At 37.4% G+C, this 17,040-nt stretch overlaps 2 protein-coding genes across 19 annotated transcripts in view; one reads left to right on the top strand and one right to left on the bottom strand.

Moving 5' to 3' along the window:
* The window catches only part of RB1 (RB transcriptional corepressor 1), a 128,062-nt gene extending 121,351 nt beyond the window's left edge, over positions 1 to 6,711 (top strand). Inside the window, exons 1-4 of one of the 3 annotated variants that reach the window (XM_076009460.1) lie at positions 1,490 to 1,893; positions 2,064 to 2,206; positions 2,719 to 2,768; positions 4,857 to 6,711. In XM_076009460.1, coding sequence (XP_075865575.1) covers positions 2,094 to 2,206; positions 2,719 to 2,768; positions 4,857 to 4,930 — 237 coding nt within the window. In that variant the 5' untranslated portion in view covers positions 1,490 to 1,893; positions 2,064 to 2,093 and the 3' untranslated portion in view covers positions 4,931 to 6,711. Of the gene's footprint in view, positions 1 to 1,489; positions 1,894 to 2,063; positions 2,207 to 2,718; positions 2,769 to 4,837 lie in introns of those variants that run through there. The other 2 variants (XM_076009459.1, XM_076009461.1) reach the window with 2 other exon arrangements.
* A 5,030-nt stretch (positions 6,712 to 11,741) lies between these two features.
* The window catches only part of RCBTB2 (RCC1 and BTB domain containing protein 2), a 43,096-nt gene continuing 37,797 nt past the window's right edge, over positions 11,742 to 17,040 (bottom strand). For all 16 annotated transcript variants that reach the window (XR_012922466.1, XM_012737278.3, XM_012737280.3 and 13 more), the window contains one exon: positions 11,742 to 12,614. Coding sequence is in view for 15 of the 16 variants with exons in the window: in XM_012737278.3 (XP_012592732.2) it covers positions 12,474 to 12,614 (141 nt within the window). In the remaining variant the exon portion in view is untranslated. The remainder of the gene's footprint in view (positions 12,615 to 17,040) is intronic.

Below are 17,040 nucleotides of genomic sequence, written 5' to 3'. Positions count from 1 at the left end.
AAGCTATTCAGGAGTCTGCCAAACATAGCCTCATCATAGAACAAAAGGTGGTCCTGTCACTTTTATCACTCAGGAAATTCCAAGGGTTTTTAGGAGCTCTGTGCCAGGAACTAGGGACAAAGGCCAGATATCTTTATGTGATACTATATGTGTATGTATGTAACCTCAGAGGAATGTTTGCAAAACAGTTTGAAATTCAGTAACTGTGAGTATGATTTCAAATGAGATACTCCAAAATGTCAGCAGCTTGTCCCTACCTACTGGTCTTCTCCATTCTTACATATACACTGTTTTGCTTGTCCTTCCTTTCAGACTTCTGGGATATTCTTTCTCTGGTACACTGATTAGGAATTGGTTACATGAGACCCTGCCCCAATAAAAGTGGCAAGGCTTATATGGTGGTCTTTGTACCAGGAGATCCAAGGGAAAACTTAGCTTTGAAACAGTTATTGTAGGCTGGCAAGCCACTGCTCTAGTTGGCCTTGCATTAAAGTCACCAGTTTAGCAGTCCCATATTCAGTGTACATTACTATTAATATGTTGCACCACTCCTCCACTCCAGAGAGCTTATATTCTTATAGGTATAGGAAGATTCCTATATTATTTATTGTTGTATAACAAATTACACCCAAACTTAATGACTTAATACCAACATTTTTATCTCAGTTTCTGTGGGTCAATAATCTAGGCACAACCTAGCTGGATCCAGGGTTTCTCACAAGACTGCAATCAAGATGTCAGCTAGGGCTGCAGTTATCTCAAGGCTCCACTGAAGAGCATCTCCTGGCAGACCTGTTCAAATGGCTGTTGGCTAGTCCTCCATGGCTGTCAGCCCAAGCCAACAGTTCCTTTCCTTCAGGCCCCTCCACAGTGCTACTTGCTTCTCACACTGTGACAGCTTGCTGCCCCCAGAGCAGGGACTTTGAGGGAAGAGGGGGGAGAAGGAGCAAGATGGAAGTCACAGTCTTTCTGTAACCTAATATTGGAAATGATATCCCATCACTCTTATCAGTTTGCTTAGAAGCAAGACAACACTAGGTCCGGACCACATTCAAGGGGAAGAGGATCACACAAGGGTATGAATGCCAGAAGGTGGGAATCATTGGGAGCCTTTTAAGAGGCTGCCCACCACATTACCCCAAATGAAGTAACTAGGAAGAGGTAAAAGTTTAAGTGCTAAATGACCAAATGTTAAAAATGTGTTCTATAAATAGTTCAAGATGGGCTGTAGCTGTCAGGCTTCACCAAGGAGGTGAGGGACCATATAAGTAGGGTTGGGGCTGGCTACATATAGGATAGTGCTCTTCAAACATTTTTGCTTGGCATAACGTCTTAAATAATTGAGAAAATGTTTGCATTCCCATATTTTAAAGCCAATATCTAAAAATCTTATAAATTTAATAGCACAGGATTTAGTTTCTGTCATTTTATATATGCTTTAAATATATTTTCCATCAAAATCTATTTTTGCATTTAATTTTTGGAATCAGCTCATTTAATTTTGGGGAAAATAAAACTTCATTGGCAAAGCTAATCCTCACTGTCAAATCTGTCAAATCAGATTGAATTTCTATCAGAAAGTCTATATGACTTGTCTACATAATACCCATAAAGTGAATCAAAAATTATTATTCACTGGACACATCACCTCTTACAAATTCCTGTAACCTTCCCTTTGCTGGTTATATAATATCCGCCCCCCCATCAAGGCTCCAGAAAGCTGTTCCAACTTCTGGGAACAGCTTGCTTCTGGGAAGTAACCCTGTGCAATAAGTTCTGAAAATGAGGAACCAGGACTTTAAGAGTAGTCAGCTGTGAGAGGAAGAGTAGGAGCCTCATGAGAAAAGACAAGAGGATTTAAGAAGACTGGGTGTTTAACTGAAGCAGAATTAGGTAGTTATTTTGATTTCTATATTTTTCTTATCTTTTATTTGATCTGATAAAGCAGAAAATTAGAGTGAAGAGATTACCTCGACTTGATTTTTGGCACACTTCAAACTATAATTTAGGGGTGCTATAAAATGCTGGCATTTAATGATTTAAAATAATTTTATGATTTGTAGACTTCTGAAAAATTCCAGAAAATAAATCAGATGGTATGTAACAGCGACCGTGTGCTCAAAAGAAGTGCTGAAGGAAGCAACCCTCCTAAACCACTGAAAAAACTACGCTTTGATATTGAAGGATCAGATGAAGGAAATGGAAGGTAGGAACGCTTTTAGAATGTTTTCCAGTAGCTGAGCAAGTCATCTGGAGAACCCAGAATCTCAGCTCTGCTTCTGACTTACACCAATCTCTTTCATGTCAATTTTATTTGGAAGTTTTGAAAGTGGCTCAGAATAATATGTCTAACTATAGCACAAATTTAAAAGCACCATATAAATTGTATACCACTATCAAAATTCAATGAAGATATGAGATGTTAAAAATCTTTTTTTTTACAAAGCTATTGATAACATTTTTTTAGTTTTAACATTAGATTTTAAAATGATTTTTCTTGAAAAATATTAACTACTGTTTTCTAAGAACCAGTGAAAAAATACATTGCATCATAAATTTGTGACATTAATAGATGGTTAGTTTATAAACATTGGAAATTAAAAGCTGCTCACTAATAGTATAAAATAAGTCATTGAAATTACCATAGCTAATTATAAATTTGAGTTTTCCATTTATACATATAAATATGAAATATTTTGCATTTTTTTAAATCTGCAGTAAACATCTCCCAGGGGAGTCCAAATTTCAACAGAAACTGGCAGAAATGAGTAAGTACTAATCATTTCACCTTATGTAAATGAAAAAATTGTTCACACTGCAAAAAGCCTTTTCACTTTATGAAAGAATACACACATAATTTCTTCAATTAGTAGACTTATGCATTTAAAATATAATTCAATCAAGAATATATTATTTACCTACAAACATTTGTGAATTAAATGTATGACCAAAAGTGAAGGTCATCTTCACCCTAAAATCTTCTGTGCAGTAAAACCAAGAAGTGAGACATTGCGTGACCACATTTTCAACACAAATGGTTGTGGTCAGGAAATACTTCAGGATAGCAGAACTGTAGGAGGAACTCTTTAAGAGTGTTAGAAATAGGGAACGGTTTTATAAACCTAACATGTAAACCTGATCACCCTTATTTAAGGAATAATCTTTTATTCTGCTATTGTTGAACTTTCCTAATTTGTACATTTTAAATCTAATTTCAAACAAAAGTTTTCCATTACTGGAAATCAGAATTTTTATAAAGACCACATTATTTTATAAATTATACAGAGTGATATAAATTTTTGAATGTTAAAGCAAATGGAATTCTATTTAAGGCTACTTTGAGATTATAAAAAATTAATCCCAGGTAGAGTAGATGGAAAGCACATCAGGAAAGGGAAGATGCTCACTAACTGCTATGGGGTTGTCTTAAGTAGCTGGGGTAGTGAGTGTAACATTTTCAGATCCATTAATAAGAAAAGGAACTGGGACTTGGAAATATTTAGGAGGTAAAGGTGTTATTGCTATCATTTCTAGGTCATAGGACACATCAGTGAGAACAATACCAATTAAAATGTGATGAGAGGCGTTCTCATAACAGCCTTTGTAGATATTAACTTTGAAATGTAAAGTATTATAATAAAAATGCTTTTGGATTTTTTTAAAAACCATTTTTATATGTATGTTATTTTGAGTATAATTAAAGCTAAATGTACCAAAAATTTAAATTTTCTAGTTATAAGTCTCTTTTGGGAATTTACATTGACTAACATATTCCTATTTTAACTTTTAAATAGTTGTGTCTCTGCCCCCCCCCCAAAAAAAAAAGTAGATATGAAGATTATAACCCAAATCAGGCCTTGAAAACATGTGGAAGCATTTTGGAGCCCACAAATATGCATTTAAAAAGGAGCAGAAAGCTGTAAAAACATGTATATTTTCTTAGAGAAGAGTTCAGTTGCTGTAGTCAGTACATTTCCCAGTGACACGCTTAGCTATGATAGTGAGTTTCCTCTGCTAGGCCAAAGTTCAGGGCCTTTTTGCAGCCGGACAAGCACCAAGAGTTTTAACCCCTGAGGCTAAGGCATTCTCCAGGATGCTTTTCAGCTTTCCTCAAAGAATTATATTCAGAAAATATCAACACACAATGCTGCATTGCCCAGAATAGAAGGGGAGTGTTAGAACCCGTGACTATTTGTCTTTTCCAAATATGAATATTCTTTGTGCTTCTTTATGAAGCATTTCTGCCCACCTCTAAAATCAACTTAAGAATTTTTAAATAAAATTGATTGTTCTAGTATTATCTATATTGTAATTAATATAAAATATCCACACCCAATTTAAATGAGCTGTGAGTTGATGTCTTTGTATTACCTACAAGGAATCTCTGAAAACAAGGGAATCAGTCCCTAGCTGGGGAAAGAACATACCACTCACTCTGGCAGATCCAGTCTGGACCAGCGCAGGATTCTAGGCTGCTCAAGTGTATACTGGATTCAACCTCAGCATCTCTAGAACAGTGGCCTACAAAGTAGGGGATACCTAGGAGTGTTCAAGACCATCTTTTGGAGTACATAAAATATTAGAAGTTCTATTTGTCTCATCTCTTTTTAATGTTTGGGTGTTTTATAGTTTATATACATATACTACATCATAAATAAATATATAACATATTTTCATGGTACATGCTCAGAAAAACTTTACTGACAGGGATATATAATTCTTAAGAATTTGGAGACCATTGCTTTTGCAGAGTCCTGAGCTCCATTGATTTGACATGAACATAATATGTATGATAGCCCCTCACCAACTTACCCAGCACCATCAGTGCTATTAACAGTTCTCCATCCTTTTTCCAGCATCTACTCGAACACGAATGCAAAAGCAGAAAATGAATGATAGCATGGATACCTCAAATACGGAAGAAAATTGAGGATCTCAGGACTTTGGTGGACACTGTGTACACCTCTAGCTTCACTGTCTCTCACAGATGTGACTGTGTAACTCTCCCAGGTTGTTTACAGCCACGTTTAATATCTTCAACTCTTTTTGCAGATATAAAATATGCAGATGCAATTGTGCAAGTGATTTTTATGCCACTTGCAGTGTTGTCAACATTATTATACAAGGTTAAAAATCTTGTGTAAATCCTGCCATTTAAAACGTAGCAGGTTGTTTCCATTTCCAAAGTAAAATTGCTGTGCTTGATGAATAGTGAGGATGCCCTGGAGTGGGAGTCCTAACAACCGTGCCTGTCTGACTACTTCTTTTGTAGTGTATATGTGATGTTTGCTCTTGTTTTTATTAATTTATATGTATATTTTTTTTAATTTAACATGAATACCCTTAGAAATTGTGTCCTGTCTTCCAAATGCAATTTGACTGCCCATACCCAAATTATCCTGAACTCTTCTGCTAAAACAGGTATTACTAGAAACTAGAAACAAATTCTAATTTTTAAACATTAGATTTTGTTTTACTATTGGAATCCGATGTACTATGTGCTTGTTTTATAACTTTTAGCTTTTAAATACAAGCAGAAAGCAAAGTATAAACATGATCCTGTCTTACTACTGACAAAAGGTTTCATACCTCAGAACTTGTAAGAGTTTCTTCTTTCCTTCATCCAGTTCATGCTTTGAAATAAGGATTATTGATGTACTCTCAGTTTTTATACCATTCAGATCACTGAATTTATAAAGTACCCATCTGGTACTTGAAAAAGTAAAGTGTTTGGCCAGATCTTAGCTGTAGAGGACCCTAATACAGTTTATTTATCCCAAGTGCACTTTCTAATGTTTCTGGGTCCTGAAGAATCAAGATACAAGTTAAATTATTCTCCATAAACAGACTGTTAACTGTAGTAGCCTTAATTTTTTTTTTTCTTAGAGAATTGTCTAATTGCATCTCAACAATTAGTCTGCCCTCCTAAATTTGGGAAGGTTTGTTTCCTCTGGAATGGTACATGTCTTCCTTGTATCTTTGGAACTGGCAATTGTGTGTCTTTTTTTTTTTTTTTAAGTCAGTATGGTCTAACACTGGCACATTCAAAGCCACATTATTTCTAGTCCAAAATCTCAAGTAATCAAAGGCCTTTGTGGGTTAGGCGTTAATGTTTCTATCTGATTTTGTGCAAAAGCTTCAAAGGAAAATAGCTGCGTTAGAAAGAGAGGCGCTTCCCCCTCCCCCGCACCTAAAGGTGTATTTAAACTATCTTGTGTGATTAACTTATTTAGAGATGGTATAATTTAAAATAGGTGGTATTTAAGGTAGCATCAGCTAGCTTTTAAGAAAATCACTTTGTCTAAACTCAGAATTCTTTTTAAAAAGAACTCTGGTCTTATTTTGTTAGAAAACAAAATTTTATTTTGTGCTCAATTAAGTTTCAAACTTACTATTTTGACAGTTATCTTAATAACCATGGCACTAGAAAGCTTTACCCCATTCTCATTAATTTCTGCATGAATATCATACAAATCAGTTTTTAGGTCAGGGGCTTACTATATTTCTGGGTCTTTTGCTAATAAGTTCACAATAGAATTAGTGCCAGAATTTTAGGAACTTCAGAGATCGTGTATTGAGATTTCTTAAATAAGGCTTCAGATATTGCTTTATTGCTTTTTTGTATTGGTTAAAACTGTACATTTAAAATTGCTATGTTACTATTTTCTACAATAGTTTGTCTATTTTAAAATAAATTAGTTGTTAAGAGTCTTAATGGTCTGATGTGGTCTTTGTATGAAGTGCACTAACGTTCTCTTCTGTTCCTGTCCTTTCTCCTAGTACCTCATCATTCTTAGCCTTTAAAGAGCTACATATGCTAATGATTCCCAAACTTCTTCTCCAGCCCTGACCTCCTCACAGAAGACAAAGCTCTCACAGCTAACAGAACTCTCGATTCCCACTCCCCTCCACCCAATTTCTCAAAATATAAACCCAAAATCAAACAAACAAAAACATCTTGTTTCTACCCTGGTCTTTCCCCATTTTACTGAACACTTACCAAGCCAAAAACTTGGGAATCATCTTTTAACTCTTGTCTGGACCACTGCTAAAGATTCTAACTAGTGTTTCCCTGTTCCCTCCCCCTTTCCTCTTTACCATTCAAGCTCCCTAAAGAGCAAAAATGATCTTAAAAAATGTAAAGTGAGTCACATTGCTCCTCTGCTTTTGAAGTACTATATTCAAACTGCTGATCAGGAACTATTAACCACTTCAGGACCATGCTCACTGGCCATGAAACCTTGTCCACAGCTGGCACTCAGTCCGCACGATAGTTTGTGCTGGGCATTGACAGCGAATCCATTTTGCTCTTATGTGATGAGGAAAGCTTTAAAGCACTGAAAGCTTGTTTTACTTTACAGGCAGCTTTACTTGTAAGTATCAAAATAGGTAACATATACATATATGTTTTCATTACGGTATTTTTAAATGTTCATAATTTTATTTTGATAAATGAAAAATTAGAAAAGTCATATCATGGCTGTCGGCGGTCTTTCAGGTCACGTCAAAATAAAGTCAAGTGACACTAAAAATTTTTAGTGTAGATGACAAAGAATTGATCACTTACAGAGATTAATTTAGTGTTCCAATGATTATATGCCCATTATAATAAAAGGGACAAGTTCAAATTCACATATTTTCTTTTTATTACAGGTTTCTGGGCAAATGATGGGGGTGGTGACCCTACATACTAGTTCTATTATAATCTGGATGATTTATAGGAACTTGCTTTTAGAAGCATATTTTTGTTGCTCATTTTGGGCCGATACAGTGTACAGGGCATTCTTTGAAATATCTATTAATATTTAGTCCAAAGAACAAGTCAAACTTTACTTCTAGAAATATTAAATTTCTACCACAGGTATAGCCTCTTAAATATAAATGTTTAACAGTGATACTGTATAATGTCTATATAGAATTAAAACATTTTTAATTTGAAGCTGGGATAAGTCATTCATTCTCAAATCCTTTTTGGTGTCCATTATTTTGGGACTATACATATTATTAGTATTCACATATATGACAATTTAATATGAAAGATTTAATTTATGACACAGACCAGCTTCAGTTACTTCATAAGTAGAAAATGGTACAATTTTTAACTGAATTTACGAGAAAATTGGTAAGGTTTGTGTTTCTGTGTTTTGGCGAAGACAATTGAAAATAACAGTAGGGGTATGATTTTCCCTTCACAATTCTACAACTCATTTGTTATAACAGAAGGGGGAAGGGCTAACAAGATAGACAAGATTATATAGTTTGTAATTCCTTCTTTTCGTTATTCCTAGTTAAGAAAGCCACTAAATAAAACTCCCTGGTCCAGAATGACTGGCAATTTACAGTAGCTTTAAGCTGAAGAACATATTTAACATTCTTAACCTTTATTTTTAAAAAAGAGTTATATGGCATCTTCACCAAACTTTATCAACAGATGAAGACATTTCTTCATTCCTATAAAACCCTAAAGTTTCTCTGTGTTAAGTGAGGGTAAAATTACATGGGAAGCACTAAAACATTGACTTCCTTGCAGGAGCAAGAAAGGAAACAAAACTTAACCACAGAAAATGTAAGATAAACTTATGTGAATGAGAGGATCCATTACTTTTTGCTATCGTGTCATTATGAAAATGTATCTTTTTTTCTCACATATCACTAATAAACAGCAGGATTTTCTGAAACTTTACAAGCACTCATCTGTTAGAAAAAAGTAAAATGAAACCTTTTTCCTTCCTCTAGGAATGTCAATGGTAAGCCTATCCTCAAAGACCAGAGAAAAGCTTGTTTTTTCAGACAGATGTATTCACATTCAGGATTCATCTGTCATCTCTCAAACTGGTCTAAAATTAGCTCTTCCTTATTGGTTGGAGTCACATATTTTAAGGGCAAAACCACTGATCTTATCACTGGCTGCATATCACAATTATCTGTGGAACTTTTTAAATATATTGAATTAGAATCCCCAAGTCTATAAAAGTCCCACAGATTATTCTGCTGTGCCCATGCACAGAAACACTGAGATACATACTAGTGCAAGCCTACACATAACGGGGCTTAGATAGAAAATCTGTGTCACAGTTTGGAGTAATTACTCACACATGGGCAGTTTGCCTATTGACCCACTCGAGTTTGGTAAAGGGTAGTCCATTTTTCATCTCTAATTTATCTGTTCCCCTTTGAACATTTCAATTTTTGTATGAAATGAGTTCATAAAAGAAAAAGGAATGGAGAAGCTTCAGAAGACTCTGTCAGAAATAGACAAGGAATAGGAAAACAAGGTTGGGAGTCACTGTGAAGTCATAAAAGCCTAGTTAGTTACAGCTAGCACAGGAGGGTGAGGAAGAAAGATGAAGGAAAGACAGACGGTGGTTGTCTAACTGCCTGAACTGATAGCCATAGGTGCTCCCCATGTCTGAATGTTTCTTTGCCAGATAATATAGCAAACCTATCATTGAAAACAAATGGTATATAGCTACTTTTGAAATACAAATAAATGAAGAAGAGATTACATAGTTCCAAAAATAGGATTCTGATTTAGAACTAGAGGCTGCATCTGGTGAAGGCCTCAGGCTGCTTCGACTCATGGTGGAAATCGGAACCAGTGTGTACAAAGACATCACATGGTGAGAGGAAGCAAGAGAGAGAAACCCAGGAAGCTAAACTCACTTTCATAGCAACAACCCACGCAGGTGAGTAAGCCAGTCTTGCCAAAGACATTAATCTCTTCATGAGGGATCTGCCCTGTGACCCAAATGCCTCCCATAGGCTCCATCACCTCCCAACACCATCACACTGGGGATCAAATTTCAACATGGGTTTTGGCAGGGACAAACCACATCCAAATCATAGTAGAAACTAAACATTCACAGAGTAACCTCGTAAGAGAATGAAAAGATAAGCCACAGACTGGGAGAAAACATTTGCAAAAGACACTGTTTATCCAAAATATACAAAGAACTCTTAAAACTCAATAAAAAATCAACTTGATTAAAAAATAGGCTGAAACCGTCTGGGGGATGGTCACACTTGAAGTTCTTGAGGTGGGGTAAGGGCTTTATACGTAACCTTAACATTTGTACCCCCATAATATGCTGAAATAAAAAAAAAATAGGCTGAAGATCTGAACAGACACCTCACCAAAGAGGATACAGAGAAAATAAGCATATGAAAAGATGTTCCACATCTTATGTCATTAATTAAAACAACAATGGATTACCTCTAAACAGCTGTTAGAATGGCCAAAATCTGGAACATGGACAACACCAAATGCTGATGAGGATGTGGAGCAACCAGAACTTTCTTTCCTTGCTGGTGGGAATGAAAATGATGCATCCACTTTGGAAGACAGTTTGGCAGTTTCTTATAAAACTAAATATTCTCTTACCACATGATCCAGTGATCACATTTCCTTGGTATTTCCCCAAAGGATTTGAAAACTTACGTCCACACAAAAACCCCATACACAGATGTTTGTAGTTGCTTTAGTCACAACTGCCAAAACTTGGAAGCAACTAAGATGTCTTTCAGTGGGTGCATGCATAAACTGTGGTATACCCAGACAGTGGAATATTATTTAGCACTGAAAAAGAAGAGCAATCAAGCCATGAAAAGACATGGAAGAAACTTAAATGCAGATATTAAATGAAAGAAGCCAATCTGAAAAGGCCACATACTGTATGATTCTAACTATACGGCATTGTGGAAAAGGTAAAACTACGGAGACAGTAAAAAGATCAGTGGCTGCCAGGAGTCAGAGGGGAAGGAGGGAGGGAGGAATACGCAGAGCACAGAGGATGTTTAGGGCAGTGAAACTAGTCTATATGATACCGTGATGATGGACACATTATATGTTTGTCCAAACCCATAAAATATACATCAAGAGTGAACCCTTATGTATTAATAAACTATGCACCATGGCTGATAACGATGTGTCAGTGGAGGTTCATCAGTTGTAACAAATGTCCCACTCTGGTGGGGGACGCTGACAGCAGGGGAAGCTGTGCATATGTGGGGGCAGGGGGCATGTGGGAAATCTCTGCACTGTCCTCTCAATCTTGCTAGGAACACCTAAAACTGCTCTAAAAAAAATTAAGTTTTCAAATATGAAAAAAAAAATTGACCTCACCAGTAATGAGCAGTCAGAGGCAATAATATGAATAGTAATTAGGTTTATTTATAAGCCATTTATGTTTTAGGGTGGATTTTGCTATGAGAACTTATCTGACTGCTCTAGAAAACAAGAGTATAATATATCAAAGACATTTATGTACATCTAAAATATAGATGTACATATAAAATATAGAGATTGATATAATTTTGCTTCTTAGGGATTAAAAAAAAACAACACATTTGTTCTATTATCTATAAATGATCACTTTATTATCAAATAGTTCAGCATCGGAACAAGATTTCTAATTCCAAAAATGTTTTCTTTACATAATATCATATTGTGAGATACATATTAGAGGAATCAATACTACATCCCATTTCCACGTTCTCTTTTGCAATTGGGTAACTTGTTTTGATCTAAAAAGTATAAATTTATCTCATTTTTGTTAATGCTGTCCATGAAATGTAAGCATTTAGTTCCTTTTCAGCTAGTACTTCATAATTTTACGAGTGCCAGGTTGAGACCTGTTTTATAGTGACATGAAAGCCAGCTATGATAGAAACAATCATTTTTACTTATGGAGGCAAATCCCTCTGAACACAAAAGCAAAGGCCCTTATGTGATCAGGTGAGGCAGATCAACCCAAGAATCTCATTCAAAGATAACACTTCATATTCACTAATCCCGTGTGAGAAACTAATGACTCAGAATAAATAAATTAAAATTAGCCCTTGGGCCTTTGACAGTTTAATTGCCAAGGCCTTTTGTGAATTCTAATGAATGCTCTAAATTAGCCACTGTTTCTCAGAACAGTGTACCAGAAGAATATGGACCTTAAGAATTGTGGGCTGTTTTAAATTTATTTTGTATAAGTTATTCCTTCATCCAGTATTCCACGAATAGAGCTGTTCCCAGTACATATTATAACAATAATCAAGTGCCTACCATATTCGAGGCACTGTGCTAGATGCTGAAAATGTGGTAGGGACAGCATTCCTTGTCAAGCTATCTACGTGACATCAGCCAGCCGCATAACGGAACATTTGGGCCAGAATAGCATGTACCAGTGTACCAAAGGCATCCAACTTAAGTGACTCAAAAGAGGATATGGTAAATATATTAACAATAAGGTATTATAATTTTTTTCCTTGACCTTAGTCACTTTTGATCAGTGCATTCGATACTTTCTATGTAACTTTGGATTTAGGCAGATGAAGATGACTCACCACCATCCTTCTTTTGACAGACACAACTACTCAGCCAAATGTAGCTCATCATACATACTATTAATTAAAGAGAAGTTATTTATCTCTGGCTTTTGCAGGGGAAATGGAAAGGCTCAAAAACTCCTTTCCTGTAGGTGGGATCAATTTTTAAAGGCTCCAACTCTGCTTGCTTTGCTGATAAAGTTCTTCAGGAGATCATGGTCCATTTCTGCAAAGCCTGAAGTTTGTGTTACTACAGTCAGATGATTTATGCAAAACCTGAAGCAGAATTCTTCTAAATCCTAGGAATAATAACAACAAAAATCATTTGACAAATTGATATTTCCCAATGCAATGCAACGTAACATGAAAATTCCTAAAACCAGTAAAAAGGATTTGATAGCCAAGAAGAGGAAATGTTGATACAGCAATTCCTAAGAGTACTTACAAAAACCACATAATATGAATCCATGCTTATAAAAATGTAAATAACATGGTAAAACGTACAAGTTCCTCGACACTGACCAATGTGAAGAATCTGATGTTCTTCTTCCCAGAGATAGGCACCTAAGTGTATGAATTCTTTGGTACCTTTTCATCTAGTGACAGTACTTGTATTGTTCATTCCACTTTCAATATTTGTTAAAAGCCCTATGCTCCCATCTTATATTTATATTGGATGCTTTAAATATTTCTGCCTGGAAAGAGTCTGTGGAAGAAAGGGCAAGCCATAAAAATGGTAATTCTAAAAACTGCTTCTCCTAAGTTATTAACAGGCCACTGCTTTTTTTCCTTTGCAAGAAGACAAAGGATGGAATGGATGGACATCGTCACACTACACACACCTTCAGTGATCTTAACTGGGATGATGCTTTGAAGAAATCCTGACTTTCAAGGTTGTCTGGTAAGAGAAACCCAACAGATTTGTGTTTTCTGGCTTACTGTAATGTACTCTGGGCCAAAGAATGGCCTTGTAGAAATTGTCTTGATTAGAACTGTAAACTTGAGAATCAGAATGAAGGTGGTGAGATGTCATTTCTAAAAATGATATTTCTAAAAATTTAAGCAAGAGCACATAATTTTAAGTGGATACTGGGATATGCAACATATATTAATGAAGCACATTTTCATGTATAGTAACATGCTAAGATATCGAGTAGGTGTGTGAATTTTCCTTTATCAATGAGGCCTTACAGGGAACTGAGATATGTCATACTGCTGGGGTGACCTTAGCAGTGTGTCCAGCTGTGTTCAGGGGTGAGATAAACACTGTGTACCACAGTACCCCCAGGGAAAAGTGAGGTGAGCCTGCCCAGACCTCTGACATGCCTCAGACCCTAGGGCCTAGGCCATGCCATCAACCCAGGACAAGCCACTGCTAGGTGGTGAACTGTCAATTTTTAAACTTTTGTCTCTATGTCAATAAAGGTAATTTATAAAAAAATAAAGCCCCAAATAATTCCCAAGCAATCACATATGCACATTACACACTATTATTTTCCTCTTTAGACATATAAATTATAGCAAATGCTAAAGATGAAAATATATACTGAATAATTAGCAATACTGATAACCATGCCAATGTACCCACAAACCTATAGTACATTTCCTTTTAAGAAAATAAACACTAGGAAAACCTGTTTAACTCACCCCTGAAAAGCTGGACAGGCTGCTAAAGTCACTCCAGCATTATGACATATCTCGGTCCCACGTAAGGCCTCAGTGATAAAGGAAAATTCACACACCTCCTTGATATCTTAGCATGATACTATACATTAAAATGTACTTCATTATTATGTGTTGCATATCCCAGTATCCATTTAAAATTATGTGCTCTTACTTAAATTTTTAGAAATGACATTTTTGCCTACAGCACATGAAAGTGAAACAAGACTGTGATGCATTTCTTTGGGTGAATTCTGCAAAGAGGAAGGGAAAGATTCAGACCTGCACCACACACATGAAAGCATGTCTGGAGTTAGGTGGGCCAGCAGTGTGAAGTCCCATGGATCTGGATGGCATCAGTAAAACTGCTAATGAATGGGAGAACAAAAAATTCCACTTTCCCTTACTTTTGGAGAATGGGAATTTCTGATAAATTATTCAATAAAGACAGGACTTGGAAAGAGTTCCTGCGATTCTAAGAATTCATTAAATTGGCATAGGGTGGTACCGGTTATAAGGGAATTTTGTCTATATAAAACAAGGCTCTCATTTTTCGGTAAGAGAATTGTAGTCTACTTTAAATGCTACTGCTTTGTGAGGCTAGGGCCCTCCATTCTGTCCTGCGGTCCAACCACCTTTCCCTAATTCCTCCATTCTCCTAGAGGACTCTCCTACTTTCTCCCTTACGTCCAACACCACCTTTCTCGCCCTCATTCTAAGCTAACGTGATTTCCCATTTCACTGAGAAAACAGAATCACTCGGAAGGAACCTTCACACGCTCTTCCCACAGTATCTCCGTGCACAGCTGCCTGTAGATGCCATCTTCTCTGGGTGATGGCCCATGACCCTGTGTAAGGCAGGTCCCCTTGCCCTGCCACCTACGTCCTGTTGCTCCTCCTGTTCAGGAACCCGACTCTAGGAACTATCCCTGCGTCACTTGCTCCCCTTACCAGATCACCTGCATCTCTGGACAAACGTGCTTCATCATGTTCACCACCATCAATTCCCCTACTGAAACTGCCTGCCAGGATCGCCTGCGGCGGTCTCACAGCCAGACCCACTGGCCACTGGCGCTGCCCGAAGGGCACTGTACTTTATATTAAGTACACATACAGCCTATGTTACTTGTAATCTATTCTATTCACTTAGGGTACCAAAATGAGCTGGACAGACCATAGTGAAGTAGTGTGTCTCTACAGGCAAAGTTGAACACTCATCACACGAATACTTACTAAGTACCTACTATGGGTCAGAAACGATCCTAGGCATGGGGATATGGCTGTGAGCAGTGCAAAGTCCCTGCCAACAGCGTCCATCGTGGTGGAAGATTCTTCCTTCCTGAAATACTTTCCTTCCCAGCTGCCAGGACACAATCTCCTGGTTTGTCTTCTCTTAGCTTGCTGCTTGTGGTCTCCTTATCTCCTTATGCTCTGAGCACGGAGTACCCAAAACTTAATCCTCAAACCCGTCTGCCACACGTCACAGTCTCACAGCTCTAAATACAGCGAGTTTCCTCCTGAACTCCAGACTTGCTTATCCAATTTGCTTATTAGATATTTTCATTTGGATGTTTAATAGACATCACACGCTTACATAATCAACCCAAATTCCTGATATTTCCCCAAAAACACTGCTCCTCCCACTCTTCTCTATCTCAGTAAAGGCCAATTTCATCCTTTCAGTTGCTGATACCAAACCCTTGGAGTCATCCCAAGTCTTTTTTTATTTCCCCTCTCCCCACGTGATCCACCAGCAAATCCCACTGCCTCAACTTTCAAAACACATTCCAAACCCAACCACAGCTAACAACTTGGACCAATCTGCCATCGCCACTTACCGGATTACGCCGCCTCCTAACTAACCACACCCTCTGTGTCCCCACACAGGACTCTCAACACAGCAGCCAGAGCGTCACCTGCACGTGCAGGGCAGACCACGCGTGCTCCACTGCCAACCCTCCCCGCTCGCTCGAGTCAGAGCTCGGTCCCGAAGCCCGGGCCCCCTGCCCCGCACCATCTCCCTGCCTTCCTCTGCTCCTCTCCTTACTCTGCTCCCCCACACCCGTCCTGCTGTTCCTCCAACACGCCACCCACACCTCCCAGAGGCTTTGCTCAAGTCACCTTCCCTGTGACGCCTTCCTTCCCTGACAGTCTATTTAAAATTCCAACTTTAATCTCAGCCTGGTACTCCCTCTAAGCTCCTCTTGAGCTTAGTTTTCCATGTCACCATCACCATCACCATCTGACAAGCTCTATGGTGTATTCATTTACTTCTTGCCCATCTCCCCTCACCAGAGTTCCACAAGGGCAGAGACTTTGCTCCATTTTGTTCACTTGCAGTTACCCTGGTATCTGGAACGGTGTGGGCAAAAAATAGGCACTCAGTGACAATTTGCTGAATCAGTAACTAAACTCTTTGGATTTTAAAATACAGGTGACAATAGAGAACTGTAGTTAAATATGTGGTTGTGAACTTTGTCCAATCTTGAATTGCCTTTCCGGTTTTGCAATGTACTCGTTTACTGAGATTACTTAATCTGAGCTTCAGTTTCCTCATTTGTAAATTGGAACTTATAATAACAATAATGCCTGTGTCTTATCGGGTTGTTCTGAGAAGTAAATGAGACATGAACTGTGCTTAGCATACTCCCTGGCTCCTAGTAATTATGAACCAAGGGGTAGTCTAGCATGAGGGATAATTTGCTGGAAAAGCCCATTTCTTATTTATTTGAGTCACCCAAATTAAATATGCCATTCTTTATTTATAAAAGCTTTTATTTTATATTAAGTACACATATAGCCTATTTTACTTGTAATCTATTCTATTCACTTACGGTACAATTAGCTGGACAGGCCATAGTGTAGTGGTGTGTCTCCATAGGCAAAGTTGAACACTCATCACACAAATACTTACTAAGTACCTACTCTGTGTCAGAAACAATCCTAGGCATGGGGATATGGCTGTGAGCTGGGCAAAGTCCCTGCCAACCCTCAGGGAGCTTACTTTCTAGAAAACAGAGAGCTGGAAGGTGACCATACAAATAATTTACATAAATAGGAAAT

Source organism: Microcebus murinus, chromosome 13 (assembly GCF_040939455.1).
Source record: "Microcebus murinus isolate Inina chromosome 13, M.murinus_Inina_mat1.0, whole genome shotgun sequence".
Lineage (NCBI taxonomy): Eukaryota > Metazoa > Chordata > Mammalia > Primates > Cheirogaleidae > Microcebus > Microcebus murinus.
Note: the sequence above shows the minus strand (reverse complement) of the source record. Positions and strands in the feature narration are given on the sequence as shown.